We start from the raw sequence: 23717 nt of genomic DNA, 5'->3' as shown, positions 1-23717 counted from the left end.
GTTTGCTGTGTAGAAGGCACAGTTTAAAATGCAAATCTGTCTATTGACCAATACATATGAAAATACAGTTTCAGCAAGATTCATGAATATCAATCAGTATAAGACAGTGCAAGGCCTCCACTTTTACGAGAAAAAACACACACTTTAATACAATTCAAAAACCATACAAAAAGCCACACAGCTCACTATTAAAACAGAAAACCAAAACAAATCTAATTGCCCAATAGCTCCAGGCACAAAACAGGGCTAGACCAACATAAATACATAAAACAAATTAACAAAAAGCCATTGATGCAGTACTATCTCACACAATAATATGGTTTCCAATATTACAAATTGAGAAGCACAGCTTTGTGCAACAAAACAGTTTATATCCTGAAAGATATAGGTTTTCATCACCAGAAAGTCATCTAGTAATGCAGTATAAAAGATCAGTATCTCCCAATTCTAGGAGCAGTCTAAAGTTGCATTTACTTGCCTACTGAGAAGAACGGACCAAGGCTCTCATTGTAATGCCTGGGAGCCTTATACTCTCAACTCCATCTCCCCGTTAAGAGTTAGAGGATTACTTACTCCTTCCAACACAGGGAGGTGGAGACTCCATCTTCCTTCATTTCACTTTAAGAAAATTAAAGCTGAATGAAAGTAGTTACTTTTATATAAAGAAAAATAATAAAGGAAAGCAAAGAATTTTCCTGAGCTAGAAAGTTGGCAGAGGAGAAGGAAGTTTAAGCCAGGCAAAGAGTTGGAGTGATAAAGGTAGATAATCTGAGGCAAGTAAGAGTATTCATGAACAGATGAGAAATTGGTGAAGCTATTTGCAGATAAACCAGAGTATTTGGACCACAAAAGAATTGTTGTATGGACATGGGCACATACTGCTGAAAAGAGTAGTAACAAAACCTCTGTTTTGGAAAGTCATGACATGACCAATTTTGTTTTCTTTCACCGTCCATGTGAATTCAACGTGTCTTAAAGAGAGGGAGGTGGGGGGGGAAAAGACTAGTGTATCCAGGAAAGCACCTCTTGCTTTTATACATTTAACTATTTGTCAGCATCCCTTTGCAACAATCCTAACTAATCCCAGTGAAGCAGCACATCTGCAATGAAAGAGGTTATAAATTTTGTTTCCTGTACGTTAAGTATGTGCCACAACAATTCCAGCTGCAGAGTGTGCAACAGTACCACTACCTCAAGGTTAATCCAAATTGTTGGGTTTTCACTTCAGTGAAATTGAAGCATTTGGCTGAGTTTAAAATACTTCATAGGTCTGGAATAATTCACATTATTGATCTTGCCTAATTTCAAAGACTCCTCACATGACTCCTTATACTAACTTCTATATAAGGACTACTGGAAGACATGGTTGAATGTAACATTAACACTTTAATGCCCTAGGCACTAAACACAAGGAAAAAAGAGTAAGTCACATTAAGCACTGACAGAAAGGGGGATAACCTTACTTATATTTCCCCCCATCTTTTGGTGCAGATTTTTGCTTCCTCACCTCCACAGCCATTTAATCTACTTCCCAGGTTGATCTATCAGGGTTCGGCATGCCACATGGCTGCTGTGTAATACGCACTCTTTGTTAACAGGTGAACTTTACTTTTTTTTTAGTGCCTGCCAACTTCCAAACCATTTTGCACAGTGTTCTTAAGAAAACTACTTGATAGGTTTGAATGGCTTTTCCTTCCTGTTGGCCGACAGAATTGCTATCCAGTCCTTCTGCCTGCAGTGGGCTAGGAGAACAACCACTGCTGATCTATCTCCATTTTTATACACCCTGTTATCACTGTGTTTAGTACTGCAAGACTGTTTTCCAGCATGCTGTTCTCCCTGCCACACACTGCCCTTCATTTCCAGTCACAATTAACTCGGACTTCATTTTCAGAGAGAGAGAGAGAGAGAGAGAGAGAGAGAATTAGGAGAAATTCTGATAAAACCTCCCTTCTAGCTACTTTTGAGCTACTCTCAATCTGTAAATATGAGACAATCTAACAGCAATTAGCAGCTCAGAAATAGCTATCCATCAGCCTGACTTCTTTAAAGAGCAATCAGCTACTGATAGGATTAAAAGAATGGTCAATCCACCATCTTTTTCCTTTAACTAGACTAGAAATAGGGTAAGGGAAATACACCTTTCAAAGACAGAAAGAGTTAGAGAAAGGGAGTAAGAACTTGAACTGTACCAAGTAAAACCCAGTTCAGCTCTGTGGGTTGTGCATCTGCACTTAACCCATAGGTCCACTTTTCCTTCCACTCCACTGTGAGGTACTACATCTGTAACACCAGTGCTATAACATACTGCAACAATACTGGGGGGACATTTAAGCCTTTTCTGATACCCATATTAAGTACCCAACACACCTACACAGACTCCACTAACACAAGTAGGTACTAGGCAATTCAGATTAGGTGTCCTTCTTGTAACAGTTCAGCAGAGCTATGTAATATCCACTGGCAGCTATAGTTTTCCGTGTTAGAAAGTAATAATTATGCTGAATACAGACAGATACACAAGCTGTCAAGTACTGGTCTTTAAAGCACGCAGCTAACCTCAGATTTTCTAACTCCACTTTGATTAATGCAAAAGGTAACTGATTTCCATCTCAGTTAAGTTTCTTTAAAATACCAACTAAGAACCCATCTATACATCATAGTTTATAAAACAGCACACAAACTATCATACTGATAGGCTTCCAAGACATTGATATTTAACATCAACGTTTAGGACTTGCTGCAAGATGTTCAGAGATTTATGTGTCATTTCAAAAGAATGCAACACTAGTTACGATTGTGTTTGAGGCATTGAAGATCAGCTTCAGATTGACCACGCTTACCTATGCATGAAAACAAGAGCAACCTAAAACCAATTAGACCATAGATTAAAACTATGAGAGCCATCAGTAATTGAACTGACGCTGGCAAGGCTGGTGAACAAACAGTCCGTTGTGCTTGATTTGCCGAGAGTGGCAATCCCTGGTGAGGTTTTGGCGACGGAGACCGTTTCTGTTGAGATTGTGTCTTTCATTATGTTCTTTTATCCAGTGAGTAGGACGAAAGCTCTTGTTTTTTTCCAGAAAAGTTGAACGAGTAGCAAGAGCTGTGACGTAGCAGTGAACACGCTGTCCCGTTTCATTTCGGGCCTCCAGTCTAGAAATGTAACAAGCAGATATCAGTCATTACTGAGGTGCATTGGAAAGACATGCAAACAATAGAGGGCAGGAGAACACAAACATCAACATCCAGCATTTCAAAAAGGCACCCTTAATCTACTGGACAGAGATCTGGGCTGAGGTGAGGTCAACCCAGTTTAGGAAAACCACACTGGTAGGTAACGCGTAGTGCTGCTAACTCATTTTTAGTGTGAAGGCACCACAATAGCCTTTGGACTTTCGGTGTATTATGCTATTGCACCCTCCTTTCCCCACCCCACCTCCCTATGCCCAAGATGCAATATAGATCAGAAATATAAGGCCATGTGTGTCACACCGCTCCAGCTTTAGAAGACTTGGGAGTCATCCACTAGGTAAAGTTTGGTTTAAAATCATCTTGAACAGAGGTGGTTCAGCCTGAAAACAGAAGCACACTAATGAAAGTGTGTTTGGATTGCCAGCCACAGAAGTAAATCCAAACAATGTTCATGCAGAGGAATAGGAAAGATAGACCAGTTGTGACACACATGGGAAAACTTAGAAGATTGTTCCTCAACCAGCTCTCTAGATTTCATGAGCAGAGAGTCAGCAGTTTTGGCAAACCCTTACTCCATCATGCACTAGTGAAAAACAAACCAGCAGCCTATGCAAGCAGGGACTGACATATTGAAAAAGGACTTCCCTATTTGACAGAACAATCACTGGCGTTTCCTGAAACTTCCATAAGTACAGCTAAAAATAGCCTGGCAGTTTTAACAGCAAAGCAAATCCCAAGTCTGAGCGCCACAGCTGGTGTGAGCCCCATGGCACCAGAGTTGCTTGCCTTCCCTCTCCCCACCCAGGACCCACGACTAGTTGTCAACGCAGTGGTGCCCAGGAAAGAGGTCCGCAAGACCAGGAGCTTGCTCAAGCATGAGCAAGAGGTCTCTTGGGAAGTCTGTTTTTCAGCACTAGCATGACTCTATAATAAAGTCTCTTCTGGAAGAGCTTAACTTGCATTTATTGTATGATGTCTCTGTAGACAGAAGTCTGGTCTGCCGTGCCCATGGTACACCCTTGTAGCCTTGCTCTTGTGGGGGGCTGCAGGTGCCTGGCACAGAAGTGAGCTCTTCTGCCCCTCCCCACTCCACACTGGAGCAAAATACTCCCTGTCAGCAAGGGAATACTCTCTCCCTTCTACTTTTTTCTTTTAAATATCCAAATCCACTTGCTTTTGGCTTCTTGGCTAGCTTGAGATGACTGACTGAAGCTTACAGCCTCCAGAATAGCCACGTGTGACGTGCTGTTTTTCCCTTGTTCATTAACTGGATATTGTCCTAAACACTTGAAATACAAAGCAAGAAACAACTGAGTAAGACAGCACAAATCCATTCGCAATGCCTTGTAAACATATTTTTCTCTGCAGATTACACCAGTTTAATTTACACGAGGGTGCCTGCAAATATGGGGCTACCATTTTCTACACAGGGCAATCCCTTAACACATTCAACAGTGCTGGAGGTGGAACTCCAAATGAAGTCTCACAGGGGAAAGCTGTAAGGAGCTAGGAAGCCACACCATGTCATGTTACTAGAACCTATATTTCCTAAGCATGCCCTTGCTGCATGTCATTAGCTAGTGAAGGGCATCAACTGCTAATACAAAGTGTTGTGGTTTGTTATGGAAAAAATATTACTAACCTGATGATCAGGGGAAGTTTATATAGCATCCTTTTGCTTTGAAAGGAATTTAAAAGGAGCAAATAGATTTCCTCCACAAAAGGAGGAAAACTGGTTTAAAATTGCTGGCTGAAGATATTTAAGCTTTTTCTCCTCTTATAAAGTACACTTCCAGCCCTGGTTTGCAAACCAATGCTTTTCTATTTGTCACCTTAAAGTGAAAACGGGGTAGCAGAGGTGGTTTGAATTAGCTAGAGGCCACGTACTCTTCCAATATAGCATTTTGATATCTTGGTGGTTGCCTTCGGTAGCCTGGCACTACTGAGCCCTGGGCACCAAAAGAAAAGGGTTGATGAGCCTCCATCAATGTTGTCAAAACGTCATTTTAGAGGGGCTGTGCCTAAAGCCAGACTGCTGCTACGTATATTCACCGCTGTGTCCCCGGCCTCTATTTTGCTAGAAAGCATAAGTGTCCTGCCAGTTGTGCTACAGAGCCAGACCTCACAAGAAACACTAAGGTATTCAGACCCCGCCCCAATTAATGTTTAAGTAATTTTTCTGCACTTAGCATTTTGCCTTGTTAAAGCAGATGTAGTTAGGCTTGATCAAGTAACATCATTTGGCACAAAGGTTAGTCCTAAAACCAGTATTGTTTTGGCAGACAAGGCTCTAGAAGAAGCAGCGTTGCTAGCAGCCTGATCAAACAAAAAGCACTGTCCCAAAACAGTAGTACTTACTGTGCCAGTGTGCCTTAAGCAGCTTTTCTTGGCCCTACAATGTTAAATGGCCAACCATTAAACCACTAGACACTTCAAAACAGCTTTTGAAACCTACTGCATTATCAGTGTAATTGATTTTCCCAGTTTCTGTAGTCTACCTTAGCTTTAGACTTAAATCTACTCCCAGTTCTGCCACCCAAAATAACTCTTATACAGAAGTCTAGATCCTCTGACAAGGCAACAGCAGAGAGTTCAGTGTGAAAAAACTTAATCACACACCACCTGAGGATCGTCACACCTTTAGCTTCCCAACACATTAAAAGCAGTTTAACTGTACATAGTATAACACAGAAGAATTTATACCAGTATCCTTTGTTCACAAGTCACTGAGAAGTCAGATACTGACTCTGCATGTTCCTGCAAAATTCCTGCAGACCCTCATTTTAAAAGGTGCTATGTGCTCATAGCTTCCCCCCGATTTAAGTTAAGCTAGACCCTTGATGCCTAACATCATAAACTGCCCTCCCCAAACACTTATACAAATCCCCTGTTCTCTAAGATTAATGGTATCAGCACTATACTTCAATATTATACAGCAGTATGTCATCTCAAAGTCACCCATTTCTTTGAAACAAGAACTTTAAATATGGCAAGGAGTGATCAGAAAAGTCAATGGGCATCTACCTACAGCAACTCTACCACTACACTCATTTTTTCCTGTGTAACAAAGCTTACTATACTATGATTTTTTTTTTCCATTTTCAATCGTCTAAGTGCAGGCAGCAGATGGGAGGAAAAGTCAGTTTTTGTTATTAACTAGAACTCATAACACATCCCGTTATTTCCAAATCAATGAACACATGGGCAAGTGTGGGGTCATGATGGCAAAAATACTCTATTTGCATACATCTATGTATACTGTATACTTGTATAGCTGGACAGTTACCATCAAAGCAGCAGTGCATGGCAAATATGCATCTGCAATAATTCCACACGGCCAGATCCAGTTATCAAGCAAGATAACTTCTTACCTTGCTAAAAATAGAAGTTTGCAGTACAATTTTTTACCTTGAGGGGAGTAAGTTTTGTGGAATATTTCAGTTTGCTTTTGTTTCACAAGCCACCTGTGGAAAAATTTAATCCTGTCCTAAGCTATCACTAGGGTTGAGGAACAAAAAAATACCAAAACAGACGTCCCTGTCAGGATAGTTAAAGTAATATTTTTTCATCTCAGGAGGTGACTAAAAGGGTACTGACTAACAGTCATAAAAAATACGCACAGCTATGGAGGGGGCAAAGTGCTTTCAAATCTACGTTATCAGCTATACGGTTAACTGCCACCAGTTTCAACAGGACTGAAGTGTATTCTGCGGGGGAACAATTAGGCTCCATAAATATTCATTGTAGCATCAAAATTGCATACCCAACTGTTTCCTGACACGGTCATCTTGTATAACATTTTTATAAGCAGGCAGGCAGCCCTGACAACGCTACTCACCTTGTGTAGCATCCATGCTTTATTCACTTGCTCTGAAATAAGCTGGAAAATTCAGTATTAAGTGTCTAAAAGCTGATCAAGTAGAAACCAGATATTTTCAGCAACAGAGCTCCTTGACAAGAGAAGTCAGACGTACCTGGGACTACCTGGGCTGTGAAACTCCTCATCTCCACATCCAGTCTCATTAAGGCTGTGACAGGTATTGTGGACAGCATACACAGACATGCTGGGATGCTCTATTAGGAGGTTCTCCATCGGACTGGTTTCCACTTTGATAGTGGTTAATCCACCTGCAGTAAAACATGGGGGAGGGGTGATAAACCAGCTCTCCTCCATGGGACACGACTCAAACTGGATGAAGCAAGACTCGCTGGCCTCTGGCAAGTGTTCCAAGGGAGACGGTAAACAAGAGAAGACGGGCGAGCCATCCGCATCTGATGCTTCAGTGATGTCTGCTTCCTCTGCAGAGCAATTAGTGCAAGTGTCTGCTGTAGGTGGCCATTAGTCAGTGGAGAGGAACCCATGGACGTTGGTGATTGCAGGAAGTCAAAAACAACAAGGTTGCACGTAGCCAGAAACCGATATAAAAAAAACAACAAGGAAACAGAAATAAACCCCTATCAGCACGTATACAAATTTTCATTTTTTTAAAGCAAGGGGAGGGGAAAAGGGAGTTCCCTGAAAAGCCACGCTAGACACGTAGAACAGCCGTTATCAGTAAAGCAATACAATTGCGTAATAAGTCAAACATATTTTATCTGTACAAGTGGTTCTACTGAAGCCTGTGTCAGGCTTATAAACCTGACATCATTTTTCTCATCAGTTTACATAACATGTTTTGGTACATTTGTCTGGAAGACACCCTACACTCTAATCCACACTGGTTTTGCTTACGTAAAGTTTTTCCCAAGCTACTGGTTTCTAAGCAGAGCTTACATTTGACAGATGTCTTACCTATAAAGTCAACCAGAATCCACTCGTCGTCTTCTTTCTCACTGAACTCTGGCTCTTGGCTGGACAAGCTATTAATCTCTCCCATGAGCATGTTATTTAACCTCTGAAACATTACTAAGGCAGGAACAAGACTTTGGCTGGTAGGTCTTTATATCCAAGGTTCAAGGCACGGCGCACACTGTACTAGAAGAGTGGCATAGACTTGAGATTAAAGTGCATAGATGCTTTATCAGCTTAGGTACGGGACATGCAGAGGCATGACTGGTAAACAGTTTATGCGAAACCTGCAAAAAATGATGACAGGGGTATTAATGACAAAGCAACAGCTAACTTCCCTAGGGAACAAATTAAAAACCCTCTCATTAGTGCAGCCTGAGGCACCAGTGAACATTTTTCCCCTAAGAGGAGAGGCAGCTTCACTGGCATTCACCATTCCCTCCCAGCTAGACACACACAGAAAAAGCCTAGGTCTCTAGGTCTCTCCTCAGAGCTGAGCACCTTCCTCTAGATCCCCCTCCCTGTGCAAAGGTCTTCCAGCTGTTGGTCCCCACCTTCTCCTATGGGAAGGGAGGACTTTTGCACAGAAGTCTTGTGCCCACGCACACCAAGATGCTCCCCCAGCTCCCCGCCTGTCTTTCTCCTGGGCAGAGAGAGATGCGAAAGGCAAGCACACATTTTCTGCTCCAGACATCGCATCTCCTCCGTTGACGCAGCCTCACGCCTCTCCCAGAGGCTCCTGCAAGGGCTCCCAGGGGTGCCCAAGGCAGCCTATCTTCTCCCTCCCATCGCACACAGTTCAGGGCCACTGCCTACCAGTTAACACAGTAGGAAGGCACATCCCCTCCTCAAGTTCAAAGTGCACTACATAGTTACCGGTGGGATCATTTTCACAGCGAGTGCCCAACCAGTCATTTATGGTAAGTCTAAGTAATAAGGAAAAGTAACTCGTATACTTAATTAAAACCAATGTTTATTTCTCAAGACACTTTCCTAAATCTACATGTAATTAGTCACATAAGCCTGAACTCCACATTTGGCAGTTAAGATGAAAAATCCCGTTACTACCGAGAAGCTGAATGTTCAACCACCTCAGACCTGCATGCTTACAGACTTTGAATACTTATGTATGAGCCAAAAAATAGAAGCCATTAAAGTAGCTGAATAAGTAAAGACTACATGTGAAAAATACTCACTGATGTAACAAGTTAGTTTCACCATAGTAATATCTGAATTATCACAGCATGTCAGAATTAATAATTAAATAGGAAAGAAGTTCTGCATGTACGAGGGTATGAGTGTCTGCATTCAGAAAGAGAAAGGGAGTAAGACACACTACACTAGACAAATCCAGCCATTAAAAGAAGATACACCCATAAAGAATATTATTTAAGGCCAGTATACCCAGCTTCATCCTATAACCCTCAGACTACACTAAAGGGTCATTTTGGCCTCCTACGTCACCTTACCCCAGGGCACCAGACCCCGTCACCTACTTGTTCAATGCAAGGACAAACACCTGCTCCACACAGTTCCGCTCCTATAGACATTTATGCAGCTACCTCTTTATTCAAACAGCACAAAAGGATAAGACTAGAATTTAAAGTAGTCTTCAGAAGCAATATGAAAAGGTACAGTGTAACTCAAGAAGTTATGCACTCCAGTTCTTCAACAGGAACTATCAGCTGCAGGAAAATACAAGACTAGGAACAAGTGGCTCAGATGCAGTAGTGATAAAAGGCTGTTTTTTAGGACTACACTTGAAAATGAAACATCTGGGCTCTCTTAAAGAGAGCTACAAGAATGATCAGAAGTGTAAAGGAAAATGATAACATTTAAAAAACTGAAAGGCTTAACAAAGGGAAGGAAGAAATGACAACAGTAGTCAATTATGTGAAGAGGCAAACATTTATTCCCTTCGTCTACATTCACAGCAAGCAGAAGTGGCTTTTAAGTGCAGTAAAGTTCAGTTTTCAGTGGTTACTAGCAGGAAACGTTTTTTAACCATTAAGGTCGCTAAGCCCTGGATGGGTTACCTAAGGAAATGCTGAATGCCCACAGTGTTCCTAAGCATCTTCTTGAGAAGGTTTGAGTGCTTCAATTATAGACAGAGCTTGCTACGGATAAGGAAACAAACTCTAAGTGAAAGCTTGAAGTCTGTAGCTTTGCAGTTATCTTCCACATCCATCCCTAACCCTCTTCTGGCACAAGGCCTAGGAACAAAAGAGTTCGTTTTTTCTTTAGGCTCACTAGCAAGCCATAGCGTAATTGCTGGTCAGCACTGACTTTCCCCATACTCCCACTGCCACACGCATGTGTTGCCTCTTTCCTAGATCCTTCCTTTTCCTGGAAGTACCTTCAGGCAAGGGCTGTCTTTTTGTTCTGCGTGTAGAGTGCAGCAAGATGAGAGCTCACGCTCCTACATTAAGGTTCCACAGGCATCACAGCAACATCAAATAATTAACCTCTAACAAGGAAAAGGGAGATTCCTGAGAACATAAGCTGAACAAACTACAGCTTTTGACCCATAAATGTCTTTCTGTACATCGAAAGCGGGTTGTCCCATTTTCCCCTTCCCCCATCCCAAGGAGGATCCAAAAAACCATCTGAATCATTTAGGAACTGGTTGATCTTTTGACATCCTTTTGGACAAGTGCCTTTAAAAATCCACACTTGCATGCTATTGTGCAAGGCGGATGGGGACTGAGGAGTGACGCTGTTATCAAGGGCCATCATTAGGGGAGGCAAATGAGACAGAGGCTGAAAGAGAGGTACTCTAGTTATTAGGCAGAAACTATCAGCTGCAAGAAAAGACAAGACTAGGAACAACTGGCGCAGCTACAGTACTGATAAAAAGGCTGTTACAGATTAACACCTCCAATGCATGTCAACAGTATTGTATTGTTGCATAAAAAAAACTTTTTTTTTCCTATCCTAGCAGAGGAGATGGGGTACACGCTAAGCAAAAAAAAACCTGAAAAAAAGACACCCAAATAACTTCTGCAGTTCTCTGTGAGAACTTGGCTGGTGATCGTCCCGTGCCCTCAGCTCGCAGCCTTTTAATTACCACCAGGAGGCTCCAAAAAGCCGCTTTCAGCAGAGCCGGCGGGTGACCCGGCGGAGCCCGCAGCAGCTGCGCACCTTCCCGGCTGCGCTCCGGAGCCCAGCCCCGCCGCTGGGCGGGGGGGGGGGGAAGGACACGACTACCGGCCGCTCGACAACCGGGAAAATGGCAAAACCCTGCCGGCCTCGGTGTTTTCCGAGGAGACAGAAGCCGGGATGGATGCACGGGGAAACGGGAGCTCCGCTGCTGCCTTCCACCGCCTCGCCCGGGTACTCAGACCACCGCTGCATCCCCCGCCGCGCGTTAACCGGGACACCTGCAGCGAGCCCGGCCCCAGCCCCGGCAAAACAAACCCACCTGGACCGCGCTGCTCCCGGCTCCGCGGTCGCGCCGACTCCGCACCCCGCGGAGCCCTTTGTTGTTATAGCCGCGGCGCGCAGCTGACGGCCCGGCCGCCCCGGCCCCGCCCCTCCCCGCCCTTCCGCCAATGGGCGCCGCCGCCGGCTGTCGCTAACGCACGTGACGGGCGGGCAGGGACGCCGCGGAGGGGGGGGGGCGACGGGGCGGGGCGGGCGCGGGGGCGGGGCGGGGCCGGGGCGGCCCCGCCCCCGCGCCCGCCCCGCCCCGTCGCCCCCCCCCCCGCGTAACCAGAGCCGGTAGCTGCGGACAAATTTGCTAATTTGGGGGAAATAAAGTGCTGAACACACCGCGGGAGGGAAATTTCTTTAAGGAATTATATGGTTAACTTGGAACACAGGTGGTTAGGAACAGAGGTAATTAAGTATACAAAATCTTAATTAATACTGTAATTAAATATGCACAATCTTGATTTATAGAGTGGTTTGGGTTGAGAGGGGTCTCCAAAGAGCACCTAGTCCAATCTCCCTGCCGCGGACAGGGACATCTTGCACCGTGTCAGGTTGCTCAAAACCCTATCCAACTTGGCCAGTGATGGGGCATCCACAACTGGTCTGGGCAATCTGGTCCAGGGGCTCACCATCCTCATCATAAAAAACTTCTTCCTTATGTCCAATCTAAGTCTACCCTCTTTCAGTTAAAAACCGTTGCCCATTGTCCTGTCACTACTGTCACCTGGTAAAAAGTTTGTCTCCATTTTTCTTATAAGCCCCCTTTATGTACTGAAAGGCTGCAATAAGGTCTCCCCAAAGCCTTCTCTTCTCCAGGCTGAACAACCCCAACTCTCTCAGCCTTTCTTGGTCAGGCTTGTTCCATCCCCCTGACTATTTTCGTGGCCCTCCTCTGAACCCATTCCAACAGGTCCATGTCTTTCCTGTGCTGATGACCCCAGAGCTGGACACAGTACTCCAGGTGGGGTCTCACCAGAGCGGAGTATAGGAGGAGAATCACCTCCCTCCACATTTATCAGGCTGAAGGACCTTAGCTGGGCTGTAAAGTTTCCAAGTCACACATCTGAAGCCCTAGAAAACTTGTGCATTAGTTCACTTACCCCATCCACTCCCCGTTTTTCTTTAAGGAAAAAAGAAGAGGCAATGAACATAAATGCAATGCTCTTCTGAGAGATTAAAGGAAAGGAATTTCCAGGTGGTGAAGTAACAGTCCAGGAGAGCTGGTGTAGCCGTGCTGCACACCTTCATATAACTCTGAATATATCGGAGTGTTAGTCATCACTTCAGATTGCAGCAAATGCCGGCCGGGCAATGCGTCCTTCGGAAGATGCTGAAATAAATGGGCGATGTGTAGCCAAACTGTTTTATATGCAAAACATCTCAACAATTTAGGATTTTTCATGGTTTCAGTAGTGCTGAATAACTTGACTTGTAACAAGCGATAATAACATTTTCTAGTAAAATACAAGGTGTGCAACATGAGTGTGTTACAGTTGCTGGAGTCCAGATAAACTTCTTGATTTTTTAACCTCAGTGTTTAATAATATCTTTTTTGTACACTTTCTTTTTTTTTTTTCTTGTAAGGACAAAGCTTTTCTATGTAAAACAAAATGGAGAAAGTAAATTTTGGAAAAACACTGAAAAGTGTCTTCCTGCAGCTGGGAATAGGCTGTATAATTTGACTGACAAACTGTCTAGCTGTACGATTTGCAATATTCGTGCAAAAACTTCGAATGTCTGGTATTTGATGATATTTTTCTAGGCTGAACGAACCCTTCCTGAATTATGAGATCAACTTTATTTTTATAACATCGGCACTATCAAGGGGCGTAAACTGATTGCACGTTTGATTGAACTTTTGGTTTATAAGTTGAAGCAACTCGGGAAGAAGCCTACAAAGTCTCTTTGATTTTCAATGATAGGGGCTCCAAGATTGAAGGGGGGAGGGGAGATGGCAGAAGCAGCACGTGTCTGTGAATTCAAGATAGGCGAGACAGAAAATTAAATTTACAGAATAAACACCCCAAAGAATTTATCTATATCGCAAAATTACATTGTGTTAGAACACGTTAATTAAGGCGATACAAAGCACTTAGTGTAGACAAGAACTGTCATGTTTGGCAGCTGGGTTATCTTGGGTCAACAACAACAAAAAATGTTAGACATAGTAGTTTTTGTTTATATTGACTGTTATATTAAGCATAACGTGTTAATCAATTAACATAATGTATTTTTCCAGTATAGGCAAGCCCTAGGAAGGCTTGGGTTATATTTGAGATACAAACTCATAATGTTCGTATTTTTTAAAGTCCCCTGAGAAGTAATTAAAGGGATAGAAGTTCTTCTCTTTCTGTAGTGTTGCTCTCAATTTCTTTCCTCTTCATTTCACTTATCTTAATTTTTAATTCCCTATCATCACAAAACGGTGGAAACAATGGACTTGCTTATTCTTTCCTCCAAATTGCATCGCTGTTGGTAGGAGAGGGGGAGATTTGAAAGCCACCCCTCTTCTCAACCTGGCAACCAGCGCGCTTTTGTTCCAGATCTGACAAGTACTTAGGCATATGAATGGTTACAAATGAAATAAATTACATGTGTGTACTTAAATACCTGCTGACGAAGAGCCCGGGTATTTCATCCTGCGCTCACTGAGGTCAACGACAAATTTTCTGGTGATTGCAATGGTGCAAGTTGTGGCCTTAGATGCTTTATCCAAAGTCTTTCAAATCAATTAGCCTTTCTATTGATTCTAATGGTTGTTAGATCAGGCCCTCAGACAGCAAAAGAAATATAGTCACTTTGGTCTGGGGCTTGCTGGACACAAAAGCTGACTCAGGGACTGGCCTTCCCTTGAGGAATTTAACTTTTGTATTTGTATTACAGAAAAAAATAACTGGAGAGATCTGCGGAGCAAGGGAACCGTTCATGTTTCCAATAATATGCACCCTTACATGACTCTGAATTATTTGTAGGAGTTAGCAGAGAGTCCGCGGTACTTTCTGTGTGCTCAGTGGCAGCTTAATGGCACAGCCATTGCTGTGCCTGCAAAAATTTCCGTGTGCGTCCAGAGTGCTCTGTGTGTCATAGGCATAGTAAACGATTGGGCAGCGGTCCCCTGTTATTTGAGCTGTATTGATTTTTCAAGATCCTACGCATTAATGCAAGGTGTGACCTACTGTCCGGGTTCCCATTACGATGAAATATTACAGCAGTATTTAGCAGGCACAATATATGTCTAGCCATGGAGTACAGAAACACTGACCTTCCTACCACAAGACCTGCGAGTTACAATGAGTGCATTGAGCTTATAACAAAGCGCTGCCATGTGTTGTGCCTCTTGGAGAGGCCCTACTCCGCAGACGTGCCTATTTAAATGGTAGGTGAGAACGCAGATCTATCTCCCTGTTAGAAACATTGAGTAGCAGGAGGGAGAACGACACCAAATAGACCTTGCACAGACTAAAAAAATAAACTCCCTCTAAACTTTGGAGAAGATAGATCCTCCAGACAAAGATAAATAAAAATTCTTTCAAAAAAATGTGTAACAAACCACTTGATATTGCTCTGATTTGCACGAACAAATCTATCGTTCCCACGCAGCACAAACCTGGCATATCTGTACAGGAACCGCCACACCATTCACCTCTGTTGAAATGTGTGTCATTGGCTTAAGGTCAGTGCAGCACAGCTACCAAAACCAAGGTTTCAGTTTAATGTTCAGTTAAAAACTGATGCCCTGAACCTAATGGTGACTAAGACCAAGTCTAATGCCTTTTGCGCCATGGAAGATAGCTTCCATCCGGCTGTGGCAGAAAGTCCTGTGCTGTATGGGAAGAGATTCTGCAAGATCATCGCTGTCAAACAGGTCTGGGTCTATCCCGCTGAATGCGATATGCAGAAATAGTGAGAGTTTATAATTTTAAAAATATCTCAAGTTTATGATTAACCACAATGAAATGCCTTTTTTTTTTTCCTATGGAAAAGATACTAGCTGCTGTTCAAAAGAGTCCAAGCTTTTCTGTCCAAATTTAGGTACAAACACTTCGAACCTGTTGTTTAAAGCACAAGCAGTCTGAACATATCCAAGCTTAAAAAAGCCCAGTCTGACATTTGTGTCCTTGCACAAATGTCAATCTCTTTTTTGAAGTGGACTTCTAGTTTTAAACATCAATCTCAATGAAAATGGTCATTTCCTTTTCTGCTTTTCTTCCTTTGACTTTAGTTAGTGCAAAGGTTTCTGCAACATTGGCTTAAAGGTACAAGATTGATTGTTCCTGCTGTAAGTCACAAGTTTCTAATGCTGCTTTCCCAAACAGCAAGTTAAAATTTTGAGTAAGAGCAGGCCTTTCCAGACTTTTATGCAAAACAGGTGTTAGAGACCTGTTTCTGTATTTCTTGAGCACGAACTCAGCAAATTCAAGAATCCAATTTTGACATGACTAGGAGCCTCATGATTTGGCTGAGCGAGATCCAAGGAGGCAGAAATTACTCGATATGATCCTCCAAACCAGATTGAAAAAGTTGAGGGATTCAGTTTTCTGTGGAAGAACTATTATCTTAAAACAATAAATCTGTTGTCCTTCACAGCAAAGAGTCCTTGTTAGAAAAAAACTCTTTTTCCTTGGAAACTGTCAAAATGCAATTCCTGCTTTTTGTATTGTTTGAGAGCAAAACCAGGTATAACTCTGTCTTCAAATTGCAATTGGCAGGAAGCCATTGTAAATTATAGCCAGATTAAAAAAATAACGGTAAGCCTCAGCCATACTTTGAGCTCTTTTCCTCCGCTCTGTCAAAATAAAAATCCTCTCAGAAGTCAGTATAGGTTTCTGTGGTCTGAATAACCCTGCTTTTTTCTAGAGCACCTTCAGTGACAGCATTTGAATCGTTAGCTCGGGCTGGAGTGTGTTGGGCGTCTCAGCAGGTAGTGCCGTACAGCAGTGCCAGCCAGCAGAGAGCCAGAGGCAGTTGCCTCTTCTTGTGTCATTATGTGAATGATTTTTCTCCTGAGCCCAGAGGGCATTCATCAAACATTTTGCATTGGGATTGTCTGTCCCGTTTCATATTTGTCTCTTGTACTAGAAAAAGTCCAGCATGGCTTCGCTGCTCTTGCCTGAACCTGTCCTCTCCTTCAAGCACTCGGTAATAAAAGACCCTATTGTAGCTTTGGGTACAACCAGGAATCATGCTGCCTTACTGTTTTCCTCTTTGCCCTGTGATTAGAGAGGCTTTCCAGAAGCACGTCCCCTGCCTAAGACAGTCAAGTAAAGCACTCTTATCATCCAAACGATAAACGACCCATGGATTTTTGACTTCAGCATTGAACATGCATTTGTTACGTTTATGAAATTCCTACATGCTTCAGATGTTTGATGAGTTATTACCATGGGTTATTAACGCTTCATTTTCTTTTTTCTTTATTTCAGTGGTGATCTTAGGATGATGGGCATCAGCATATAGGCAAGTGTGCTTGATCAACGCTGGGGAAAGCTGCTGCAGTTTCATGTTGGTAAAAAGTTGTTCTTAAGCACCTACTACAGACTGAGTTTAGGAGGAATTTACCTTGGTGCCATAATTTATTTCCCTGTGCTGGATTTATCTTCATAATGATTGTAACTTAAGGTTCAGTGAGAGGATAAGTAGGTTTCTCTGTCTGTAGCATATCTGTGCTTTAAATCATGTGGAAATGACAGAGAGTGTGTGCAAGAGAGCTTCCTCCTTAAATTGTCAGCTTGAAGTGTGTTTTGTTGTGCGGCTAGCCATGCTTAAAACCCTTCCCTGAATTTTTCTGCACAACCGCAGAGTCAGCAGACACACACTGTTCACATCTCTGCGGCATTTTTAGTCTCACCAGTGATCCATTTGTTTCCTTTCGGCTCTCCCACTGATTCATATGATTCCTAAAATAGTGACCACTATCTTTGTTCTGTTGTGACGAGTTACAAAAGAATTAGCATCAGTTTAGCAACAAGTAATATGAATCACATCATATACTTGGATGTGCTTGGATTTCAACTGTAAGACTCCATCCAATTGCAAATTACCATTATTTTTGAAAGATCTCTTAGTCTTTGCAAGGTACAAAGCCACACACCATCATTCTGCATTGTTATTCTTTTCAGCCATGGATGTTTCTTGCAAATACTGAGCCCAACATTTCTCAACATAGCTCAGACCGGTCCCAATAGATAAAAAACAAAAGGCCAAGTACTCCTGAGAGAACATCAAATAATGTCTATTGCAATGGAGCCTGAGATGATCACAGTGGATAAAAAAGACATGACCTTTCCTGCTCCCAGGTCTCAGGCACTGCGTCGGTAATAAAGACAACCAATACTTCACAATACCCTTAGCTCGCATGTTCAAACCTAATTTTACATGGCATATATACAAATATATATGTGTGTCTCTGTGTATTTCATAATTTATACAGTGTATTACAGTATATATGTATGGATACGTAGTTTACACATGGAGGAATTGACTTGGGATCCCAAGCACTTATTGACAGGTTCCCTTTCTTGCTTAGGTCAGACATGATGAACGCCAGCACTCTGTGCAGCTGAGCTCTGCTGAATGAATAAATAGCGTGGGAGGTCTTGTCTGTCGGGCTAAGCATTTCATAGAAGCCAGGTGCAAGAGTCATCGTTGCATACTGAATCACTGCAACTCAGAATCTGGTATTACAGTCATCTGAAGAGCTCTTTTCAGATAGCATTTTAAAACTGGCTCTGCGCAATAACAAATTAATGAGGTCTCAGTCTCTGCAAGATTTGTGCTAATGAAGCCTCCAGGCAAGAGACAGATCCTGCCACATGCCCTTCCAGTCTGGAAAAGTTAGTGTTCACAGCAATGTACAGCTTCCCTGCATAACAATGTAACTCCCCAGATGACAGCAATGATTTTAGTAAAACTTGTCAGCAAGATCGTCTTGTCCAGCCATCACAGCAAGAGACCTGTAGTTCCAGATTTAGTTGTTAACCTGTTGCGTGGCTTTGGGCAGACTATGTAACTCTGCCTAAGTTCCTCATAAGTAGGATGTGGTCACGTAGTCAGGCACTCCACCGGGATGATGCAAGACAGTTGTTTGCACTTAACCCTTTTTACTATAGGCTGTCTAAGAACTTTTCAAAGAGCTGTAAGGTGTTGGAAAGGTTCTTAGACAAGATGAAGGAGAGCTGCTCCTGGGGTATTCTTCCAGCTGATGGTTCAGCTGGTGTGAGGTCCAAAGCCTAGAGAAAGTAAGTTAGTATGCTTCAATTCTTAAACATATACACCAAAACAGCACTTCTTGGCTATGAGTGACAGCGTGACAGAATGTGACAACTTGACTGTCATGCCCTCAGTCTCCAAGCACCTGGTGTCCCCCAAGACTCAACCCCAACAGCTGATGTGCTAAGAGCCATTTGCCTCACCTGTGCCAGTGCTTCAAAACATGCTACCTGATGTATTTTGAAGATACATCTTTCATCCTGCTGTGGTGAAAGTGCTCAAGTATTAGAAATGTTTTTTATAACAAAATTCCTGGCAGCAGCAGGGCCTTAGAGTGTCTTCCAGGGTTTTTGGAAAAACATCATGACTGGTTGTGACAGACTGAGGAATGTGTTGTGAGAAAACAGGCAGTTCAAGAGAAGAGCTAAATAAAAGACTCTGAAGTTGAAAGAACTCTTCTTCTCTGTGCCTGAATTTTAAACGTATTATCAATCAAATGTCAGTGCTTGAATAATTAAGGTGGTGTAATGAGATGTAATTGCCAGAGCTGCAAGGACAGTAAACATAACTGTGCTATTATCAGGACAAGCTGAGCTTCCAATGGTGCAACAGGTCAAACAGCTATAATCACACCACCCTACCTGGAATAGGGTAAGTGAAGGGGACACGTGCAGGCTGAACATGAACATACTGTACCTGGGCTCTGGAACTATAATTAGAATAAAGCTGAAGGTTTATAGATCCCAGGCATAAAACAGCATGATAAAGCTTAAAAAAATTTGAAAGTAAGTTGGAAGAAATATAAGTTTACTTCTCAACAGAGCAATGTCACATTAGTTAACTACATAGCTGGGATTGTAGTGGGAAAAAAAAAAAGCTGCTATTTAAGAATAGGAAATCTAAGATTTTATGTCTGGTCAAGAATAATCCACTGCAAAAACACAGACTGAAGAGCAAATGAGTAGGGAGCAGCCTGCAGAAATATTCTGGAGGTTGCATACTCTTTCAAAAAAAGCAAACTACATACTGAGAGGTACAAATATAAATAAAGGCTATAAAATACGTGAAGTAATTCTTCCACTTTTCTCAGTATTGGCAAAGCTCAGCTGGAGCTCATCGAGCCTGGCTTGGGGCACCATGCTTGGGAGAGATAAAACACTCATCAGGCTACAGAGGAGAGCAACGTGTATGATCAGAGCTCTGGAAAAACACAACTTACACGGCAAGATTGGAGAAATAGGGGGTGCTGGCTCTAGTGAAGAGAAACCTGACAGAAATATGGGAGCAGACTTCAAAAATAAAGATATTGCAGATTAATAAGACATTCCATTGCAGCAGAAATAGACTTTGGTTAGACATTAGGAAAAACTTTCTAAAAATAAGGCTAGTAATGCATTAAGCTAGATTGCCTGGGGATTGTAAATCTTTCTAAAAAGAGATCAGATAAAACTTAGTCAGGAATGACAGAGATAAAATTCATCCATCTGTAGAGAGTGGGATGGTATAGATGCCTTCTTGAGATCCCTTTTCATCTGTATTTTCCATGATTATCCAAAAGGTGAGTATTTGGTTTTTTTCAGACTTGCTTGTTTATTCATGCTATTCACTTGCTTCTTCATCTTAGAAATGGAAATCCCATTATTCAGCCCCAGTCAGCACTGACTTCAGGTTTTTCTTGTACTCCTTAGCAACACAATGTGACTGTTCAACATGCAAAGACATCAAGACAAAGTTTAAAATGGTGTTAGTTAAAATAATAACTGTGAAGCGACAATCATACCAGTCAAAATACTTATCATTGGCTTCAAATCAAAATATTTCATGAAAACAAGCCCTAAGTCGTGAGTCTTGAGTAATTCTCATGGTCCCTTTGAGACTTCAAAGAGACCATGCTGTTTGGATGAAATGTGCAAGTGCACTGGGACAGGCAAGACGGAGTCAGGAATAAACTCATTTGGATCCACCCTGCAAAGCAGCTGTTCCCGCTCTGGCGTGCCGCAGGTGGAGCAGGAGACCTGTTACCATTTCACCACGCTGCCAGCGCCCATCGACACTTGCATACATATCCATATCCACTGCCAGCAACACGGAGTGACTTGGAGTCCCTCTAACACAAAGGAGGTGGCAGGTGGATTTAAAGTCTGCCCACAGTGCTCTCACTGGATGACTGGGCCCTTCGGTAGGATAAACCTGAGACAAGCTCAGCAGTTCAGGCCTCCTCCTGCTTCCATGGATGCCTTTGGTGTTTTTCTTCCCTCAGTGTTCCTACGGCGGCAGAATCAAAGCCTTGAACAGCTAATCCTCTTGCCTATATCCTGGGAGATCTGGGCAACATTTGACTATGTTTCTGTCTCTATGTAATTTTGATTATTACTGAGAGAATCTTAGCTCGCTTTCAAATTATTTCAACTCCATTACAGTGATCCTTGTTGCAACACGCTAAGGCACTTGGCTCCTGAGCAAGTGCCTTATAAAAAGGATAAAGTGCTTCTACCTATTATGATTAATATTATTTTGCTGAATATGGAGGGCACTTTGGCTGCCCTCCCCCAGGTTGCTACAGCAACACACATCTGTAAGGAGTCATTCTTCTAATTGTGTCAATTAGGCTTATATAAGAGTATTTCAGTGATCCAAATGCTGTGGAAAGCACGGCTTGAGGTCTGGCTGAAGATGAACCTCATGCTCCAAACGCTAACGAAATTATTTTAAACTTCCTTCTGGTGTAATTGCGTTAGTCATGGCGAGCAGGAAGCAGTGCGGTGGCTTGCTGAGCTGGGCAGGTTTGCTTGCTTCTCTGATGGAAAGGAGCACAACAGGCGGCTTCTGAAATGCATCGCTGGAACAGAGGAAACAAAAAGTGAGCTTGCATTTTGTTTGCAATACATTATTTTATGATCAAGCAAAAGAAATTAGAATGCAAACCCAGCATGTAATGATGCCAGATTAATACTTTACAGCTAAATGGTGCCAGACCAATGACCAGCTATACATTGCTTTTCAAATAAAGCCACTCTGTGAAATACATATAGACATACAAGTCAACAACACTGAAAGTGCAGCAAATGTCTGATTGACACCTTTGACTGGAGCAATCTGAAAGCTGCAGGGCCATATGGAAACTTTCCAGACAACAGCAGTGCCTTTCTCATGCAGGAAAACTATGCTTCTTTCCACACAATAAAATTAAATGAAGAAGTTTGTACTAACTAGCTGCTTATTTTATTAGCTCTATCCTCCAAGGGTATTTTTGCAACGCAGATCATTATGTGTGAATAACAAACACTTTCTGAAAACTTGGTTTACTTGAGATGGTTGTCATTAAAATATTAGCAGAAGACACTGACTTGCTGTTACATGACATTACACCACCACACTTGCCATGTTTTGCCGATGCTGTGACTCATCATAGGAGTTTGCTAGAGACCGGCTATTGAAATGCCATCCAATTGCAATAATTGCTGGCTGAAACCTCTTGAAACAAAGAAAACGGTATCTTTAAAGTGAGACAACTATGTCTAATTACAGCCTATGACGGTCATATAATAATATAACTGTCCAAACATAACAGTATGATTGTTCAAATATGTAACTCCATTCATCCAAAAGAAATTTAAAAGTTTCAAAAATCAACATGCTAACTCTTCCCAGATTCCCATCCTGTGTTGCAATGGAATTACAGATCAGGCTGGAATATTAGTTATTGTGTAGAATATGGAGTGACGGTCTTTTCACACAATGTTTTCAGATTATAGGAAAGTGTAAAAATGGTACTTCGAATAAAAGCTTCTCCTCGCTTTATTTTTAATGCAGCTACTGGTGGGCCACAAAGTAACTCACAGTCATATAGGAGTAACTCACAGTTGTGTATGTGTATGAGATTGATCTTGAAATGTTTTTATGTTAAAAGATGATAATGGCCTATATAGGATAAAAGGTGAGAAAAGGATCCCCTACACTCACAGATGCCAAATCCCAATGCCAGCCACATTTAATAACTTGCTAACTCTAGGCTAAAATAAGAATCACCGTACTCAGAGTAACTTATTTATCTTTGCATCAGGCTGCTGAGTGCTGGAGTCTTTGGTTAGGAATTAGACCATGGAGCTGAACGCTCAGTACATGAAATCGCAACACTGAAATGCACTGGCTTCCCTTTGTCAAAGAAGGAATGGGGAGGAGGCAACGTGGGGGAAGGAGGCGACCAGAGAAGTTCCCCAGCTTAGCATTTCCAGTGCAATCATTGACCTACGTTGACCTGCCTCCCAGAACTGAAGCTTTGCCATACTGATGCAGAAAGGATTACTTCCCCATGGTTTTTAGTCGTCAATCTTCCAACCTAAAGCTCCTTTCTCCTTAAGGTTCTCAATAATTCTTCTGTTTCAGCAACCAGAGAATTGCCATAAATCACCTTTCTACATCAGCACTTTTTCCCCTCTGTGGTCTCTAAGGGTGTTTTGTCATTGATCTCGTCTGCCCTGCAACTCTTTTCACTATTTTAGCTGCATTTAATTAGCACGACCATTTATAATGCTCAGCACTGAACTCTGGACTGTTTGTGGATTTGAAAACAGTTGGTTTTTAAAAGGTGTTTTAGAAATGCTTTGAGATCCCACATCACCAGAAAAATGTGGGGAAGTGAAAAGCAGGGCAGTAGCTAGGCATCTCATTTTTCCAGCAACTGCTGTACTTAGCTAGTTATTATGGTTGGCTGAGAAGGGGCACTTTTGGGGGAAAATGTTTCTACCTACCACTGCAGATTTCAGTATTACAAATCCCATGTATGTTTGTGCCCTGAAGTCCTCTGCAGAAGATCCTCCCAGTTCCTGCCCAAGTGTGTCCCCTCTCCTAAGCCCCCTGGATCTGGCAAATTGCTTTGACCAAGGAGAGTTGGGAGAGATTCTCTTTGAGGAGCAGCAACGCCATCTGTAAACCGGCAAGGATGCTAACTGCTGAATGATGTGAAGTTTCCCTACCTGTGATGGCTCTGCTTTGCAGCTTCCTCACATGCTCAGGGCCAGGGGATGGAAAGAAAAAAAAACCCAAACCCTGAAAATAAATTTGTCATTATTCCCTGGCTACAGTGGATATC

General features: G+C 42.5%; 1 protein-coding gene across 7 annotated transcripts; it reads right to left on the bottom strand.

The window, feature by feature from the left end:
• Positions 1-129: 129 nt before the first annotated feature.
• Positions 130-11520, bottom strand: TP53INP1 (tumor protein p53 inducible nuclear protein 1). Of its 7 annotated transcripts, XM_075141438.1 has the most exons (6): positions 11406-11520; positions 7988-8271; positions 7170-7521; positions 6604-6659; positions 5554-5587; positions 2904-3156 (listed from the first exon to the last, which is right to left on the bottom strand). In XM_075141438.1, the coding sequence occupies exons 2-5, from the start codon at positions 8097-8099 to the stop codon at positions 5568-5570; spliced, it is 540 nt and encodes a 179-aa protein (XP_074997539.1). In that variant the 5' UTR covers positions 8100-8271; positions 11406-11520; the 3' UTR covers positions 2904-3156; positions 5554-5567. The 7 variants fall into 7 exon arrangements, with proteins under 7 accessions (XP_074997540.1, XP_074997542.1, XP_074997543.1 ...); XM_075141439.1 differs by lacking the exon at positions 6604-6659 and having other exon boundaries at positions 130-3156; XM_075141441.1 differs by lacking the exon at positions 6604-6659 and having other exon boundaries at positions 130-3156; positions 7170-7518.
• Between the last annotated feature and the right edge of the window lie 12197 nt (positions 11521-23717).

The sequence above is a fragment of the Calonectris borealis genome, chromosome 2, assembly GCF_964195595.1.
Source record: "Calonectris borealis chromosome 2, bCalBor7.hap1.2, whole genome shotgun sequence".
NCBI classification, from domain to species: domain Eukaryota; kingdom Metazoa; phylum Chordata; class Aves; order Procellariiformes; family Procellariidae; genus Calonectris; species Calonectris borealis.
The sequence above is the reverse complement of the archived record's forward strand: the minus strand, read 5'-3'. Positions and strand labels throughout refer to the sequence as shown.